At 54.8% G+C, this 15,580-nt stretch overlaps 7 protein-coding genes across 7 annotated transcripts; 2 read left to right on the top strand and 5 right to left on the bottom strand.

The window, feature by feature from the left end:
• Positions 1-870: 870 nt before the first annotated feature.
• On the bottom strand, positions 871-1,725 carry PG985_016231 (uncharacterized protein; the record flags this gene model as incomplete). Its single annotated transcript, XM_066835997.1, has 1 exon — positions 871-1,725. The coding sequence occupies one exon, from the start codon at positions 1,723-1,725 to the stop codon at positions 871-873; it is 855 nt and encodes a 284-aa protein (XP_066676013.1).
• Positions 1,726-4,157: 2,432 nt separating this feature from the next.
• On the bottom strand, positions 4,158-5,414 carry PG985_016230 (uncharacterized protein; the record flags this gene model as incomplete). Its single annotated transcript, XM_066835996.1, has 1 exon — positions 4,158-5,414. One exon carries the CDS (start codon positions 5,412-5,414, stop codon positions 4,158-4,160), a length of 1,257 nt encoding a protein of 418 aa, XP_066676012.1.
• Positions 5,415-5,945: 531 nt separating this feature from the next.
• PG985_016229 (kinase-related protein) lies at positions 5,946-6,997 on the bottom strand (the record flags this gene model as incomplete). Its single annotated transcript, XM_066835995.1, has 3 exons — positions 5,946-6,559; positions 6,742-6,771; positions 6,922-6,997. 3 exons carry the CDS (start codon positions 6,995-6,997, stop codon positions 5,946-5,948), a joined length of 720 nt encoding a protein of 239 aa, XP_066676011.1.
• Positions 6,998-7,511: 514 nt separating this feature from the next.
• On the top strand, positions 7,512-8,169 carry PG985_016228 (uncharacterized protein; the record flags this gene model as incomplete). Its single annotated transcript, XM_066835994.1, has 2 exons — positions 7,512-7,685; positions 7,918-8,169. The coding sequence occupies 2 exons, from the start codon at positions 7,512-7,514 to the stop codon at positions 8,167-8,169; spliced, it is 426 nt and encodes a 141-aa protein (XP_066676010.1).
• Positions 8,170-8,694: 525 nt separating this feature from the next.
• PG985_016227 (MSF1 domain-containing protein) lies at positions 8,695-9,264 on the bottom strand (the record flags this gene model as incomplete). The annotated part of the gene is made up of 1 exon (XM_066835993.1): positions 8,695-9,264. The coding sequence occupies one exon, from the start codon at positions 9,262-9,264 to the stop codon at positions 8,695-8,697; it is 570 nt and encodes a 189-aa protein (XP_066676009.1).
• A 3,122-nt stretch (positions 9,265-12,386) lies between these two features.
• Positions 12,387-13,049, top strand: PG985_016226 (uncharacterized protein; the record flags this gene model as incomplete). The annotated part of the gene is made up of 1 exon (XM_066835992.1): positions 12,387-13,049. The coding sequence occupies one exon, from the start codon at positions 12,387-12,389 to the stop codon at positions 13,047-13,049; it is 663 nt and encodes a 220-aa protein (XP_066676008.1).
• A 1,153-nt stretch (positions 13,050-14,202) lies between these two features.
• PG985_016225 (uncharacterized protein) lies at positions 14,203-15,374 on the bottom strand (the record flags this gene model as incomplete). Its single annotated transcript, XM_066835991.1, has 4 exons — positions 14,203-14,627; positions 14,736-14,837; positions 14,921-15,233; positions 15,324-15,374. The coding sequence occupies 4 exons, from the start codon at positions 15,372-15,374 to the stop codon at positions 14,203-14,205; spliced, it is 891 nt and encodes a 296-aa protein (XP_066676007.1).
• Positions 15,375-15,580: the final 206 nt, after the last annotated feature.

Raw genomic sequence — 15,580 nt, 5'->3', positions numbered from 1 at the left:
AGCGATTCCGAGCCTCGGGAAGTTTGAGTAAATGCTTGCATAAGCGGCACCTGGCTCTCTTTTGCTCCGAGTCTGGTAGTCTGGCGGGCTGCATGAATCATTGAAGGGACGAACTGTCATGACCGCTCGCGAACGACAAAAATGCACAATCCCATCTGAATCTCTCGGGCTTCTTGCGCTTCGTCCCGTGCCAAGTTGACTCAAGGTTCATGTCATGTTCTTTTCATCTAGAAGATCCGACAATTGCCGAAACGAAATACCAGTTCCGACGAACTCGTCTGATTCCAGAGTTCACGGGATGCCACTCTTGATTGAGCCGCCGTAACATTGACTTCATGGCTGAGAAAAACTTGATAACCAGAGTTCGAGGGGGGTTTCGAAAGGGAGGAGAGGAATGGAAACACCAAAGCGTACAGTGAGTGAGTGGTAGGTACAGAAAGTATTTCTCTAGTCTACAAAAGATATACATACAGGCGGATACCCAAGTTCCCAGCCCATCTTCCTCAACTCGGACGCGAGTCAGGGGACTTGGAAGTCTCAATACTCTTTTTGCTGCGGCTACAGCAAGCAGCTGTCTCGTTCGTCGCCTCCCAATCAACACTCGAGGCTCCAGACCAGAAACATGCGTCACGCTTCCAAAACAAGCTTTTCCTTGGTCCTATCCAATCTATGACGAGTTCAGCCCCAAACGGATCAACGTGTCCCACCCTTAGATTCATTTGAAAATAAGTAAACAATACATCGGAAAGAGAAAGGAGAGAAACCTCCCACCCAGTCATCAGGACCAGACCGCTCAACTTTCACCGCTCTCTTCTGTATGCGCGAGGCGAGAAGGAGGAATCATACGGCATAGTAGACACTAACTACCACCTACTGCCACGCCTGGCCGGTGGTGGGGTTCCGGTACCAGTTGCCGACGGGGTCGCCGAGGCACTCGCCCATGGTGACGAGCTGGTACCCGTACTGCCGCGCCGTGTCGATGAGGAACTGCGCGAGCTCGTTGACGGTGCGCTCGTGGATATCGTGCTCCAGACTAATAAACGAGCTGGTCTTGGGGTCGGCCCCGCCGAGCGCGCCCGAGTAGATGCTGCGGGCGCGGTCGTAGTCGCCCTCCCAGTCGAGCGTGTCGACGTTGTAGTCGGCGACGTGGTAGCCGAACGATCCCAGGTCGGCCATGCAGCCGGCGTCGCACGACGTGTAGGGCGGGCGCAGGTACGTCGGCACGAGGCCCAGGACGTCGGCGATGACGCCCTCGTTGTTCACGACCTCGGCGCGGCGCTGCTCCGTCGTCAGGGTGTTGAGGTCCGCGTGCGTGTAGGTGTGGGAGCCGATGTGGTGGCCCGCGGCGTGCATGCGGCGCAGCGTGGCGGGCATGCCCGTCGACTCGTCGTTGATGAGGCCGTTGCCGTTGCTGCCGACGATGAAGAAGGTGGCTTTCACGCCGTTGCTCTCCAGGATGTCGAGCAGCTTCGGCGTGTAGGGGCACGGGCCGTCGTCGAAGGTGACGGCGACCATGTTGGGCTGGTTGCAGGTCGTGATGTCGACGCCGTAGGGCAGGCTGCCGAGCTGCGGGCGCGGCATGCTGCTCGTGTCCACTCGAGGGCGCAGTACTGCCCCCGATGCCGACGACGACGAGGACGACGACTGGGGGAGGGCGAGGCCGCTGACCTGAGCCAGGGCGGCTGCCAAGAGTATGGGGCAGAGGAAGGAGGGTATGGAATACATGGTGGGTTGCGGGTGAGCTACAGTAACTTTCTTACGGCAGTGACAAGGAGGGAAGTATATAAAGCCACAAACACACAGGGCGGGCAGAGATAGTTTGTGTGAGATGGGATGATCGCGATCAATGCGGAGGCGTAGCAAGAACTTCAAGGTAGGACCAAGTTAAAGGGGGTTGCTGAGACTCTCTGGTGACGGCGGTTCTCTAATTCAGCGAAAGATAGGAAACGTACGTGATATATATAGAGACAGATATGTAGTTCAGCCGTGAACCCCCGTGTCAGACATGTCAAGCAGATCCAGAACGAGCAACGCTTGCCGACTTGCACTTGCAAAGGAGAGTCGACGACAGGGGGGTGAGAGACGTGAACTCGGTCAAGGGACTTGTACGAGAAGCATGCATCATGCGCACCCCGTCGCGCAGGTGGGAAATGCAAACGATGAGTCGTCCTCCGGTCCAGGCCGTGGCAGCCAACTCACGCGTTATTGTCATTGCCATTGTCCTATCACACCAATGATGCGGCTGATTTTCTCTGGAGAAATAGGACTAATAGTGCAGGCCCAATATAAGGGTCTGACGTCGTCCAAGTCCTTGTTGTCCCATTTCGTCTGACGCCGAGATCAGCTTATCTGACCGCGGCTGCGCGGGGGAAGGCAGCAATGTTGTTGTTGTTCAGCTGCCCGGGCAGTTGGGAGTGAGCGCGGGGGTGAGAGTGAGTAAGATGGACGAACAGCGCTCAGGGATACGAGGAGCATGGGCAGACAAGGGATCCCATGGTCTTAGCCCGCGAGCAGCAGGAGCCCGGTAAAGTAGATGTTTTCCCACAGCACCCATGGTGAACGCCTGCGGATCCCTTCCCGGCCTGGGGATAGATGGCTGAGAGCTACCGGCCAGGTGGATCGTCCGTCTAGGGAGATCTGCCGAGTCGGGCGGGTGCAGGAGCCTAGGGAAAGCCAACATGCAGGCTACTGCGCTGCCTGCCGCAACACCTTCCGGTGCTGGTAAGTAGGCCGCAGTAGCAGTCAGCCAACCCCGTAACAGGGGGTGGTTTCTATCTAGCGGTATCTGTGTAAGTCATTGGTGATCTGGATGAGCCTACCACACCTTCTGCTCATGGCTTGACGCCTGACTCAATAGTATATGTGCGGTATGTACGGAGTATGTTGGAATGTAAGGGAAAGGCGGGGCTTGCTTAGTTCGCATGTCGTTGCTTTTTGTTCTAATCCCATGCAGGTCATGTACTCGACCCGGTTTCTCTGTCGTACATGCCGATATGAGGTCGCGCCACTACCGGGCGTGGAGATGGAGAGGAGGATGGTTGGGGGAAATCACTCGGCAGGTCGATGCGAGTAATTAGAGCCGTCTATATGGAGAGAGCATTATTAGACTAGTTGACCAGAACTGATGCAACGTCGTGAATCTTCGGTGCCCAGACTTCAGCAAACACGCCATAATCGCAAGGCTGGAAGATCATAATAAGCGGTCAGCGCCAACAGATAGAGAGATAAAAATGCAAGAGCCGTATCATCCGTAATCTCCGTCGAGCTGTGCCGCGCCACGCCGCGCATTGTTGCTGTTGCTCCGTCAAGGCACCCCCCAACAACTACGAACCTGCACATCTTTTGGAGGAGAAGCTGCAAGGTGACGCTGGTAATCTAGGCTGTCCAACCCACCCCCGCAGAAACACGGAGACCCCCATCATTCACCGTCGATGGAACTGAGAGAGAGAGAGAGAAATAGAGAAGAAAAAGAGTGTGGTCTGAGTTATGGTGTTGAAAAGCGAGCGTTGGGTCACTGCCCAGACCTGTGGCTGCAGGCATTATATCCAAGACGGGCAATGATGCGATGGGATTGACCTCTTGGCGGCGAATGGGGCTGATAACGAAGAACAGCAAGCAACAACAACAACAACAACAACAACAAACAATCATACCACCTCAAATACGAACAGCAGCTAATGACGTAGCATATAGGACATGCGTGCCTCTCGTGAATGGCCAGAGAGACGCATAGTGACAGAATCAATTGCCATATACAGCAATCCGCTCGGATACCCCAGCGGATTCGATAGGTGGGTGTGAGTTGAGGCGGGCTCGGTCAGCTTAGTCGATGGAAACCGGGTCACTTTTTTCATCTCTCGGGTTATGAACCGAGTAAGATGGGAACATGCAATCCGCCGCCACTCGGCGGTGCATATGGTGATAGGCGAATACAATGTTGCACGGAAAACTGATGCGAGATAGGTTGAAGGAGAGGGACGCTGCCTTGGCCAAGACCTGGCGTCCTATTTTTGCCTTTTGGTTCTCTCTGGTTGCTCATTTCAATTTTGCCTTTTGGTTCTTTGTGGTTGCTCATTTCAATTTTGCCTTTTCGTTCTTTCTGGTTGCTCATGAAATGAGACCATACACACGCATGTAATTCTCTGAGAGTAGTAGCTTTAATCGAAGGTAGTCTTCTTGCCTTCCGCCTTGACCATACCACCGGTAAGGTAATTGGCCACCGTCTCGTCACCGTAGACCTTCTTGGGCGCGGGCGCCCTCGTAGGCTCTGGTCTCGGCCTCCGGGGCGGCTTCGTGTCGTCGTTGGGATCCGTCCGCTTGCCTCTGACATCCCCATCTCTCGGCCTGTCCTTTCCGTACCGCTTCTTGTACCGGACCTGGTCGTCTTCTGCGAACTCGACCTTGAGCTGACGGCCGTGAAGCCGGTTGACCCACCACTTGCGCATCTTGAACTTCTTCTCGGCCGGCGCGCCGTCCGCGTCCGCGTCCTCGGGTTTGGACTCCTTGAAGTCGTCCTCGGTCTCGATCTCCTCCTTGACCCTCACGAAGCCCTTGACGCCCCAGTCGGCCGCCTCGGGCTCCTTGAACTTGACCCAGCCGTAGCCCTTGCACTTTCCTGTGTCCTCAAACGTAGCCACCTTGACCCACTCGATCTCGCCGCACTTGTCAAAGTTGTGTCGCAGGTCGTCCTCCGTCGTCTGGAAGCCGAGGTTGCCCACGTAGATCTTGCGGCTCGGGGCCTTCTTGGGTGCGGCGGCCGCACCGTTGGCACCAGCGGCGCCGTCAGCCTCTCCACCGGCGGCCGCGTCGTCTTCGGCCTTCTTCTCGGGCCGTCCCTCGAAACTGGTCGCGCTCTTGATCAGGACGTTGCGGCCGTTCAGGACCGTCTCGGTCAGCGACAGCGCCGCCATCGCGGCCGCCTCGGTGTCGAAGTCGATGTAGGCGAAACCGCGGTTCTGGGGGCCCGCGGGCTTGGGGCCGCGGGGCGGCGGCGCATTCTTGCTCGTCGGCAGGTTGACGCGGGTAATGTTCTCCTCCTTGATGGCGCCGCCCGAGTTGTCCACGACCCACTGGAAGAGTTCGGGGCGCGTCATGGAGAAGGCCAGGTTGCCGATCCAGACGCCGTACTCGGAGCGGTTCGACTTCTTCTCGCCCTTGGCGCCTTTACCGTTCTTGCCGGTGGGCACCTCGAGGCCGTCCTGGGGCTCGGCCTCATCGTCGCTGTTCGGCTTGACGGGCAGCGACTTGCCCTTCTTGAGGAGACGCTTCGCTTTCTTGGACGGGGGCTCGGGGAGCTGCAGGTCGACTTCGATCTCGTCGACTTGGGACTTGCGCTTCCGGGACGGGGATGTGGGGGCCGCCTTCTCGGGCTCTGGTGAGGAAGACGCAGACGAGGAAGAATCTCTGGGCGCCATCTTGACAAATTTCGGGAGAGTTGCAAGAAATCAATGCAATTACAAAAATGCGATTGGGTTTGCCTGTCAATCAGGACGTATGTACTGGCGAGTTGCAAGTTTAGGCGCTTTCCAAAAATTCTCTGGGGCTGATAAGATAGCGCTCGGGAAGGGCCCCACCGCCCAGCCAATCGCCAAGGGTGCGGCTCTGCCCCCGAACTCCTATCTTAGAGGCTGATCTTTTGTACTGACTGCTTCGTTAAACGGGCCAGGGAGACACAGTACTCTGTTGGCGATATCAAACGTCAAAACTCCTGCAAGCTTCGTGGACGTCCTGTTGCCGATGTTTTGAGCCAACTCCACATATACTGCCAGTGCAATCTACAGCTTGCTTTAAATCGATAATGCTGACCCCTTTTGGTGACCTTGTAGTAATTCATTTCTCATAAATCAGCTCTTCCCCTCGTACAACTGATAAGTACAGTTTTCCATGATAACTATTCAGAAATCTCTCTCTGTTCCCTACTCTAAGCAGCATCTTAAGTCTCCCCTTTACTTCTGCACTCTCCAATCGCCGTCCTCTCGGCTCACCACGATCTCGTCCACCGTGCTCACCCTCTCCCGCATGATCTGCTCGCCATTCACCAGATCATTCTCGTCCGCCCGCTTGCCCGCCTCGGCCTCATCGGCAGCGATACCCGCAGCCACGTGCCGCTTCACCAGCCGCCGGCGCGCCACCGCAAAGTCCACCTCGACGAACCAGCGCTGGTCCATCAAGCCCGCGGCCTCGCGCCAGGGCTCCCGGTCCAGCGTGAGGTAGTTGCCCTCGAAGACGACGATGCGGTGGCCGGGCAGGATGGTGATGTCGTTCTCCTTGGGGTCCTTGACCGCGTGGTCGAACGAGGGCGCGTGGATGGGGCCCGTGGGCTTCTCCCGCAGCGACTGGATCAGCCGCAGGTACGCGGGCCCGTCGAAGGTGAACTCGGCGCCGCGCCGCGCGTGCGCCTGCTCCGGGTCCGGCATCGACGACAGCTGCGCCCGCGTCAGGTGGTAGCCGTCCATGGGCACAAAGGCCGCGACGGGCACCGACTCGACGAGCTCCGGGTGCAGCGTCGCGTGCCGGGCGTTGAGCCGGTCGGCTACGATCTGGGAGAGTGTGGTTTTGCCTACATCACGCGAAGACGGTTAGTAAGTAGGTAGGTAAGAATACTTAAGTAGGCAACCTATGTAGCTGCAAGAAGAGACCTTTGTGCGGCCCCTGCTTCTTTTTCTTCGGGTGGGGAGAGAGGTTCTGCTCATGACATGGGTGGAAAGAAGGGAGGCCGGGGTGCCCAAGCAGGCGACGTACCGGAGCCGGGAATGCCAGCTATGGCGATCACTGCATTATCATGTTAGCAGGCTATAATTATCTTGGGCTTGGCGCCCATGAGCCAAAATTGCTTTGCCGTGTCTCTTTGAATCACATTGAAACAGAGAACTGGCTGGGGAAGCAGTGATGTCATTTAGTTGCCGAAAGGGGGAAGCTCACAGTAACGGCGGTCCTCTGGTGTGTTTTGGAAGCCCTCCCACGCCTTGTCCACTAACCGAGTGACCTGCTCTTCCATACTGGGCGATTTCTACCTAAGCAGAGCTAAAAGCCAGGTAGTTCTCAGTCTGTATATCTGGTAAAGCAGTATGATGAAGTCGAACGATAGCACAACTCGACCAAAATAGGATAGGTATGCGTCTGGGATTAGTTGATGGTTTCTTGTCTCCCTGCTTTCGATGAATGAGCTCACTCAAGCCTGTTGTTGCAAACCAGCTCCAGCAGTTCCCAGCTGCCCCTCACCTTCCAAACCAACCCCACCAAAAAGGGAACCGCCCAGCACTCCACGCTGATGTCAATGTCAATTTCCAGTCGCCATCTAATAAGCATTCTTTTCACCGAGTCGGTCTATCCACAATCACGCGACAATACCTCCATTTCGTCTCTTCTCCCCCTGGTTCGAGTCTGTCAAAGACAGACATTCGAGCAGGACGTTAGCTCAATTGATGTAACCTACATCATCGAGCTCCACTTGCAAAGAAAAATAGTGCACGAACAAACCCGGAAGAGAGCCGAGAGGAAGAAAATCCAAAATGTCGGACCTGGAATCGGAACTCTTCTCCATCAATCTTGCCGACGACGAAGACGATCCCGAGGCCGGCGCCAGTGCCACGGCCTCGGCGCCCCCGGCAGATCGGACGGGCCAGACCGAAGAGGAGTTCCAAGCAGTGCGGAGGGGCTACAGGGTCAACGTCGAGAACGGAGATGTAAGTTCCTTTTTGATGTTTTTGTTTTCTCCTACCCCCCTCCCCCGGTCCGTCCAACAATCACGATAACCCCCTCCCCTCACCCCCGCGCATTGCCCAGACCATCCATGCTTCCTTGCTGCCAACGCATCCAATCTCCAAGATATCTTCCCAGTATTTGTTATTATCCCCTCCCCTGGCAAGTGACTCATTCTACCCCGGCAACAAGTAACTTATGCGCTGGCTCTGAAAGATATGGAAAACCATTAAGCTGCCATTGGCCCGGCAGCCCTCGAAATTCGAAGCCCAGGCCCTGCTGCACGCCGTCGAAGAGCTGTACTTCTTCCGCCGCTTTGAAGAAGGCGCCGACTTTGCGCGCAAGGCCCTCCTCGGTGAAGAAGAAGCAGGAAGTGAGGCGAAGCTGCTGGACACCGACACGCGCAGATTGCTGAAACACTACGAATCCCGGTGCAGGGAGCGGTCAGCAGCCGCTAAGAGTGCCTAGCCGTTGAACAACGGCTAGGCAATTGGCATGCTTTGCATGGCGCTTGGCGAGACACGATACCCATATAGATTAATGCAAGTCATTATAAATCACACAAGTAGCAGGCGGGGGACATTCGAAGGGGCAGTATTGTGCGCAGTTGAGTAGAGTCAACATTACTGAGTGTCTAATTCTAATGTATGTCTAAATGAGTCCAATGATCAAAAGAGGTTGGTGGTATGTTCAAGGACAGTGACCCCAATGTGTTGTCGCTTTCCACCGCAAACCAATCAATTGGTGGGTATTGTAATCCATGTAACGCCAAAAACTTTTTATTTCGTCGAATCAAATCCTCTGAAACGCCGTCGCCAAATGCAGTCGTCTATCGTGGTCTTCTTGGTCTTGAGTAGAGTGGGTTGGGGGTACAGCCGCCGGCACGCACGCTCAATCGCTCAGTACGAGGGCGGAAGGCGCGGGCGGTGTCGTACCTAATTGTGCTTTTTATGTGTCGCTGTAGCTAGCTGTAGATGAGAGGGCAATGGGGAATTATGCCATCATCAGCTGTCCACTCTGCTCGCGCTCGCGCTCCTCGGCGAATGCACGTCGGCTCATGGCCAGAACGCACTCGAAACCCTCCTTGCCCTTGACGGCATTCTCGCGGAAGCGGGTGACGAGCGCGTCCTCGATGTTGTTCTTGATGCGCTGCCAGCCGCCACAGAGCGCCGTGATGCGGGCGTCTTGGACGAACTGGGTCTGCTTGCCGTTGACGGGCTTGTAGACGACCGTCTCTTCAACGTTGATGAGGTTGGACATGGTCAGGTTGTGCGAGACCATGGTCACCGTCTTCTCGGCCGGGTTGACGTACGAGGTCTCGAAGACCTGGCTGGTGTCGGCGCTGCCCAGCACAGACTGGAGCCATTTGGGCGCGGACTGTTTGCACGTGATGAGACGTTCGGTGCGCAGGATGCCGGTTTCGGGGTCGACGGATCGGTTGAGGGTGTCGACGGCGATGACATGTGCCGACTTGTCGTTCCAGGGGCCGTACTTTTGCCAGTTGGCAATGGATACCTCCTCCCAGGAATAGTTGAAGGTGACCGAATTGGAGAAGACCTTCATTTTGGCGGTTTGTGTGTATGCGGTGTTTTGATTGAGTAATCCGAGAAGAACTCGAAAAGAGCTCAGATGAGAAACGACAAAACCGACCGGTGATGAGTCAGTCAGACTCTTGTTGAGGGGTTCTGAGTTGGGTTTGTTTCGCGAATGTTGGTCCTTCGGAGATCCGGTGGACGCGGTTGTTTGCAGTGCTTGCGCTGCCGCTTTCTTGCTCTGGAGATGCAGGAAAGAAAGTGAGTCAAGGACGGGGGTGTCCAAGTCTTTGTCTATTGCCGAGAATAGAAACCGTGAAGAACGTCGGGGAAATGATATGAAATGCGTATCAAGAGAAAAGCCCGTCGCTCCTGTTTATTGATATATAATGAATGTGTTATTGCGATGGGAAAGAAAAAAAGTTCAAGCCCAATTTGAGGATTAATGTGAATGAAATGGCAGGGGCCCGGGGGGGGACGAGAGGCTAAAATGCTAGTCTGGAGAAATTTGGAATCGCAGCGATTTGCGGGCTTTACTTTTATCAGCGATAACGCACTGGCTTCCAGCGGTCGGGGCCCTGCCTGGTACAGACAAAATCACCATTACCCGAAAATTTTCAGTTGGAGCGACCAGAAGAGCGACGGTTGATGATTGGGGGCTTATGGGTGACATGGCGAGGCCCGTGATTGGACCGCCTGCGGTAAAAACCGGAGCGCTGATACCGGGCTCAGGCTCAGCTGGGCCTAGCTTGCCACCCTCCTGCTGCGCTTCTGCTTTGTTGCTTCGGGCCCAGCAGGGTGGTAAAGGCCAGGCGAGGCCTCTGGAGTCCTGGAAGATCTCCCTTGGCTTGTGATTCGCCGCCTATCCGGTTTCCCCGTGCCACCGAGCCCTTTCTCGACCGGCCGATGACGGAAATCTGGAGCCAAAACCATCCACCAGATCGCCTCGGCTTCTTCTCCTCTCGCCCTTTCGAATCTGATAATCACCAGCCTTGCCCTATTGGATCATCAGGGTCTTCTTCAATCGCTGTCCGATTATTCGCTCGCCAGCTTGCCTTCTCCAGTAATCCGAGGAGAGATGATGACTTATGACACAAGAGTTGGGAGCTTTGAAGCTCGAAGCTTCATAGCTGCAGTACTCTTCATGGATGTACTGTAGCTCTACATCAACTTTCCACAATTCGCATGCTCGCGTGACCAGCGCCAAAACGTTCATCAAACGGTTACTTTGGGTGCATGCGCCCGTCATTCTATTTGAGTTTTGGGACTTCAGTACCGACTTCCACCATAATCCCCAAGTACTACGAGCAATGCGAGGCGCATCTGGTCTTGCAATCAATCTGCTACGTTCCCCTGTGGCTTCGAGAGTGTATGCCTGAGTCTGAGTAGCCGAGAGGCACGCACGTGCTTCGCGTGCTTCAAGCAGGGACCCCTTGGAATACGCTCTCAACCAAGATTAATGGCATATTAGCATATCCGTATGCGCCATACGACTTCTCCTTTCACAGCTGCTATAATGAAATTTCGATATTCGCTTATATTGTTCAATCGCAGTGTGTAGGACAGAAAGACGCTCACCCAGCCAATCTACTACAAGTCAAATTAATTGTATTGGGTGTTCTACCTGGTAAAAGCGAAAATAATTAAGTTGCGAACCTCGTATTGCTGGATCGAGTCAGTTGCGCCGCGCCTCGCGTTTTCGCCCTTCCCACGGTGGAGTTCATCCAAACCTCGCCTTGACTGGAAATCAATCTCGCGCCTTGCTTTGTTTTGCGAAAAGAAAGACCGCGAGTTCCTGGGCATCAGCCTCGCATTGAAACAGATAAGAATTAAGGCGTACTGCAAAAATGGAAGTTGCCCATTAGAGTTCATTGTTCAACGGTCGCGCCTTCTTGATCAGGAACAAAGGTAAAAAGGCAGTTGCCCGGTACTGGAATCGAACCAGTTATCTCAAAATGTCAAGGTCGCGCCTTCCGAAGTTGAATCGCGACTTCCCAATTGAAAAGAAAAAAGAAGGTAAAATTGATCGCACCTTCCTGAGGAAGGTGCAAAAGGATAGTTATTGCCCACTACTGGAATCGAACCAGTGATCTCATCATGTCGTCGGTCGGTCGTGCTTTCCTTGTGGAGGATCGTGACTTCCCTTTTACTAGTGATGCGCTTTACCACTAAGCCAAGCGGGCTGTTTAGGCTCGAGGAACACCCCGATTTGTTGAAAGATTTGCTCCAAAATGCGGAATATGTAGCAAAACGCAGAAGTGGAGCCAAATTAGCTTAACTCGCAGTCGTGGCTGCTGGATTTCGGCAGCGTCTAGCGAATTACACTTCACCTCACGCATGGCTCATAGGTAATAAACATAGCCCAATTTCTCATGAAATCCAATGCAAAAATCGATTACTCCATTCGTTTACTTTTGCTTTCCCTAGGCTCGTCGATACGGACGCAATATGTGCCCACAGCTCTAGTCGTAAACATCTTCCAGGAGATGTGAACTTGCCCTGCCTGATAACGACAGCGAATCCGTCGTGGCCTGGTATTCGGATGCCGGTGATGACCTTTGATGACTGGAAATAAGCCTCTCATCAAGCTATTTACTCGCCTCCTCAGTTGTCTGCATGGACACATATGGAACCGCACTCTGCATCTAAGACCGTCAGTCCTGGGTTTACGCTGAGCATAGAGCCGGCATCTGCCAGCCCCTCAGAGCTGGCGACGAGCCGTCTCCCATGTGTTGTAGGTTATACAGGTAGTTTCACACAGTGTTGTCGACAAGCGCTGCATCATCTTCAAACCGGGGGCTTGTACCAAGAACCAAACTACAGTCCATCCTTCGTCGGTAAGCCTTTGAGCCAAAAGTCGAAATATTACGGGACGAAGGTTACACACAGTCCAGTTTCAACTATTTTGGCATTGGCGGTCCCCTGGGAAACCAAAAGTATACCCAAGTTTGAACGATTTCACCCCCGAGAACGCCTCAATGTTGACGTGGAACCTACAAAGCCAAACCGCATCCCCACCGCAGAAGAACTGTTAGGATTGATGCTTCTTTGGAGGAAACAAAAAAGCACTCCGCGAATTGTACGATATCCCCCATTTGTTGATCCGTGTAACTACTCTCAACTAAGCTTCACACGGATACACCTCATAACACCATGGATGCTCTGCATTGGGATACTCTCGGTTACGCCGAGAGCCATGATGGACGGACAGACGACGAATCAGCATCCAATAACCAGCTGGGAGGCAATTACTATCTCTGGGCGGAAACAGAGCCTCCCCGAAAACGACAGCCTCAATGGCAAGACGTAGAATGGTTGAAGTTGGTAACATTACTGGCCGAATTTTACATGCAAGAGCGAATTGGTCGCCGCCTCCACGCAGACCATGAAGGCCATCGAGCGACCAAGCCTTTGGTGGAGGCGCCTTGTCCGTCCTGCGGCTCATTACCTCAGTCCCGCCACCAGATCGACACGTCCCGGCGCCATCACCGAGATACCCAGGAGATTTGCTGTTGCTCTAGTTCCAGAGAGCTGCCACGGGGGCCTGTCGACTCTACTGCCCACGAACTGCCAGCTACAACTCAGCTTCTCGATGCGGAAAGGAGGGATACGGCAGTTGCGGCCCCTTTTGTTGACAAATCACTTCTTGCGGAACCAATGGAGGTGATAAGCAATCAGGCACTCACATCATCTCCAACTATAGAGAAGACACCAATCGACGCTCGACCACCTATCAAAGACGAAAAGGAGGTGATGCGAAGGGAACCCCCTCCAGCCTCAGTACCAGGGTTCCCAGGTATACTCTGGGACTCCTGAGTCCTATCCGGCTAGTCTCGGCCTTTTGCATCGCCACTGGCACCAGCGTCTTCCTCAGCGCGATTGGGTTACGAAGCCCCTGGAAAGGCGGCTGCCTAGGTTTGCTCCTTGCTGGGGGCTTTGCATACCATGACGTGCTCCTGGGAGGACTGGGATGGACGAGGTGTGGGCTCAATGGTATGCTCAGGTGGATGTGATAGAGACCCGCGACGCTCGGCAGTGGTTGTCGGCATCGAGTCTTGAAAACACACCATACGACATGTGCGATGTAGTTCAGGGGTAGCGGGAAGCTGATAAGATGTACGCGTCTGCCCCCTGAATATGCAGACACATTCCAATACACTGCCTCTTCGCTCTCTTAAAGTGCTTCTATATCTTGACAAATCACCTGTATTTAACAACATGACGTTAGAGAACCCCCTTGAGAACTCATGCTTATATACATCTGCCTATCCACATTAGAACATTCCCATTTCACCCAGACATGATCGTGCTACTTTCTTGAAAATATTTCCAACCTCAAGTTCGTGGCCGACCTTGCTGTCTCAGACAGGACCACGGCTTCCCTTCCCATCAGAGCTAACCGGACAAGGCGTGCGCTCCAATGTTCTTCTGTCGCCCACCAAGGATAAGCTCATCCAGTCGATGCCGGGATCTGAATTTTCGTCGACACCCCTTGAGTCCATCAAGACCACCTCGTCAAATGCATGCAGCTTGTCACTGACCTGGTCGTTATAGAAACGGGTAAGCCACCAAAATCTCAACAATTGGCAAGCCCATTCACCTCAGGTGGCATAGTATAGTGGTCAGTACAACACATTGTGGTCTAGCATCATAATGGTCCTGTGTAGACCCCGGTTCGATTCCGGGTGCCGCCAAACTTTTTGCATTTTGCTCCGATTCGTCTGCAAGCTTGATACGTGCACTCACTTTTTGTCTCCAGGCCGTGCGTGCCTTTTTGCATCTTCCGACGTTCTGGGCGTGGGTGGTGCCGCCCGGCGGGATCTTCAATTGGACGACCCAGCCCTGGATGACTTGCACTGGGCCATACCTATTAGCGATTGACGCCGGGATAGACTGGGAAACAGGAGCAGAACCGAATATGATCATGCTAGGTGTTTCTTTTCTCGTGAGTAGCATCCTACAGAACAATCTAAGCCGAGATACCCTCCTCCCTCTCAATCTCCTCGACGCCGGGACACCACTTATCCTGCAGCGCGGTGTCGAGGCTCAGCCCGTAGACGTCCTTGGGCCACCACTCGCCCCAGCTGGTGAGGAAGAGCCGCCCCGGGTCCGCCGGCAGGTCGTCGCGCGTCAGCGCCGCCAGGATGCTCTGGGCGCCCGTCTCGACGCTCTTGGCGTCCGGGTGGTTCGGGTCCGGCCGCGGCTGCCCCGGGGCCACGTGCCGCGCCAGGTTGGTCCCCGGGATCAGCCCCGGGGAGACGGCGACGACGGCGCACTTGGTTGGTTGGAGCGCTCGTTGCCACCACTGCGCGCCCAGCAGCTGCGTGAATTTGGTCGCTGAGTACACGCTGCGCTCGGTCTCGGGGTGGCGCTTGTTGTCTTGGTCGAGAACGCCTGGGAAGATGTGTGAGTACGATGGAAGAAAGGAACGTGTGGCATAGAATCTGGCCAATCTGGCGGACATATATATACCTGTGATTGGGAATTACGAGGGTGACTTACTCGGATCTGTGAGACCCCGGATTGCGCCAGAAGACACGACCACGATGCGCGACCCGGAGGCCTCGAGCTTAGACCGCAGCAAGTGCGTCAGGTAATGCTGAGCTGAGAGTCAGGTCAGTCAAAAAGCAGCCCCGAAACACAAGATAGAGCCAGATGAGGCGGCCGGCCGGCCGGTGCTCACTCACAGAGGTGGTTGACCAGGTACGAGTCGCTCCAGCGCGAGGGGCCCGGGCCCGGCGCATCGTCGTTGCGCGCCATGCCCGCGTTGAGCAGCAGGTAGTCGACGGGGTCCTGCCCCAGCGTCTGCAGGGCCTGCTGCGCGAAGCTCTTGACCGTGGGCAGGTTGGCCAGCTCCAGGGGCAGGATGGTCAGGCTGTGTTTGGAGTTGTCGTACTTGAGCTCATCGTAGGCGGCCTGCGTGCGCTGCGTGTCGCGGGCGCCGAGGATGAACTTGTAGGGCTGGGTCTGGGCGAGCAGTTGCTTGACTAGCTCGAAACCCTGTTGGGAAGGGAAAGAGAGGAGACGAGATCAGTATCTTCACTGCTGTTGTCGGATGCTGCGCTGAACTTTGGGGCGGGGAAAGCTTACCAGGCCGGATGTGGCGCCTGTCGCGACAATCGTCTTTGCTAAGTTGGCCATGGTTTCCTGAGTTGTTTGGGCTGAGTGATGATATTCCAAATAGGACGGGAAAGTGCAATCTTTTATGCAAGTATATTTATAGTATACCTACCATTCATTCCAACTTCATGGTCAAATACATGACGATTACAAAGAATTGCTATGGTATGATATTTGTAAGCGAGTGCTACGCCCAGACGGAGATAGTCTCTCGTCCGGCGGGATTA

The sequence above is a fragment of the Apiospora marii genome, assembly GCF_038362585.1.
Source record: "Apiospora marii strain CBS 49790 chromosome Unknown utg000014l_segment0_segment0, whole genome shotgun sequence".
Taxonomy (NCBI): Eukaryota; Fungi; Ascomycota; class Sordariomycetes; order Amphisphaeriales; family Apiosporaceae; genus Apiospora; species Apiospora marii.
This window is presented reverse-complemented; position numbering and strand designations above follow the sequence as displayed.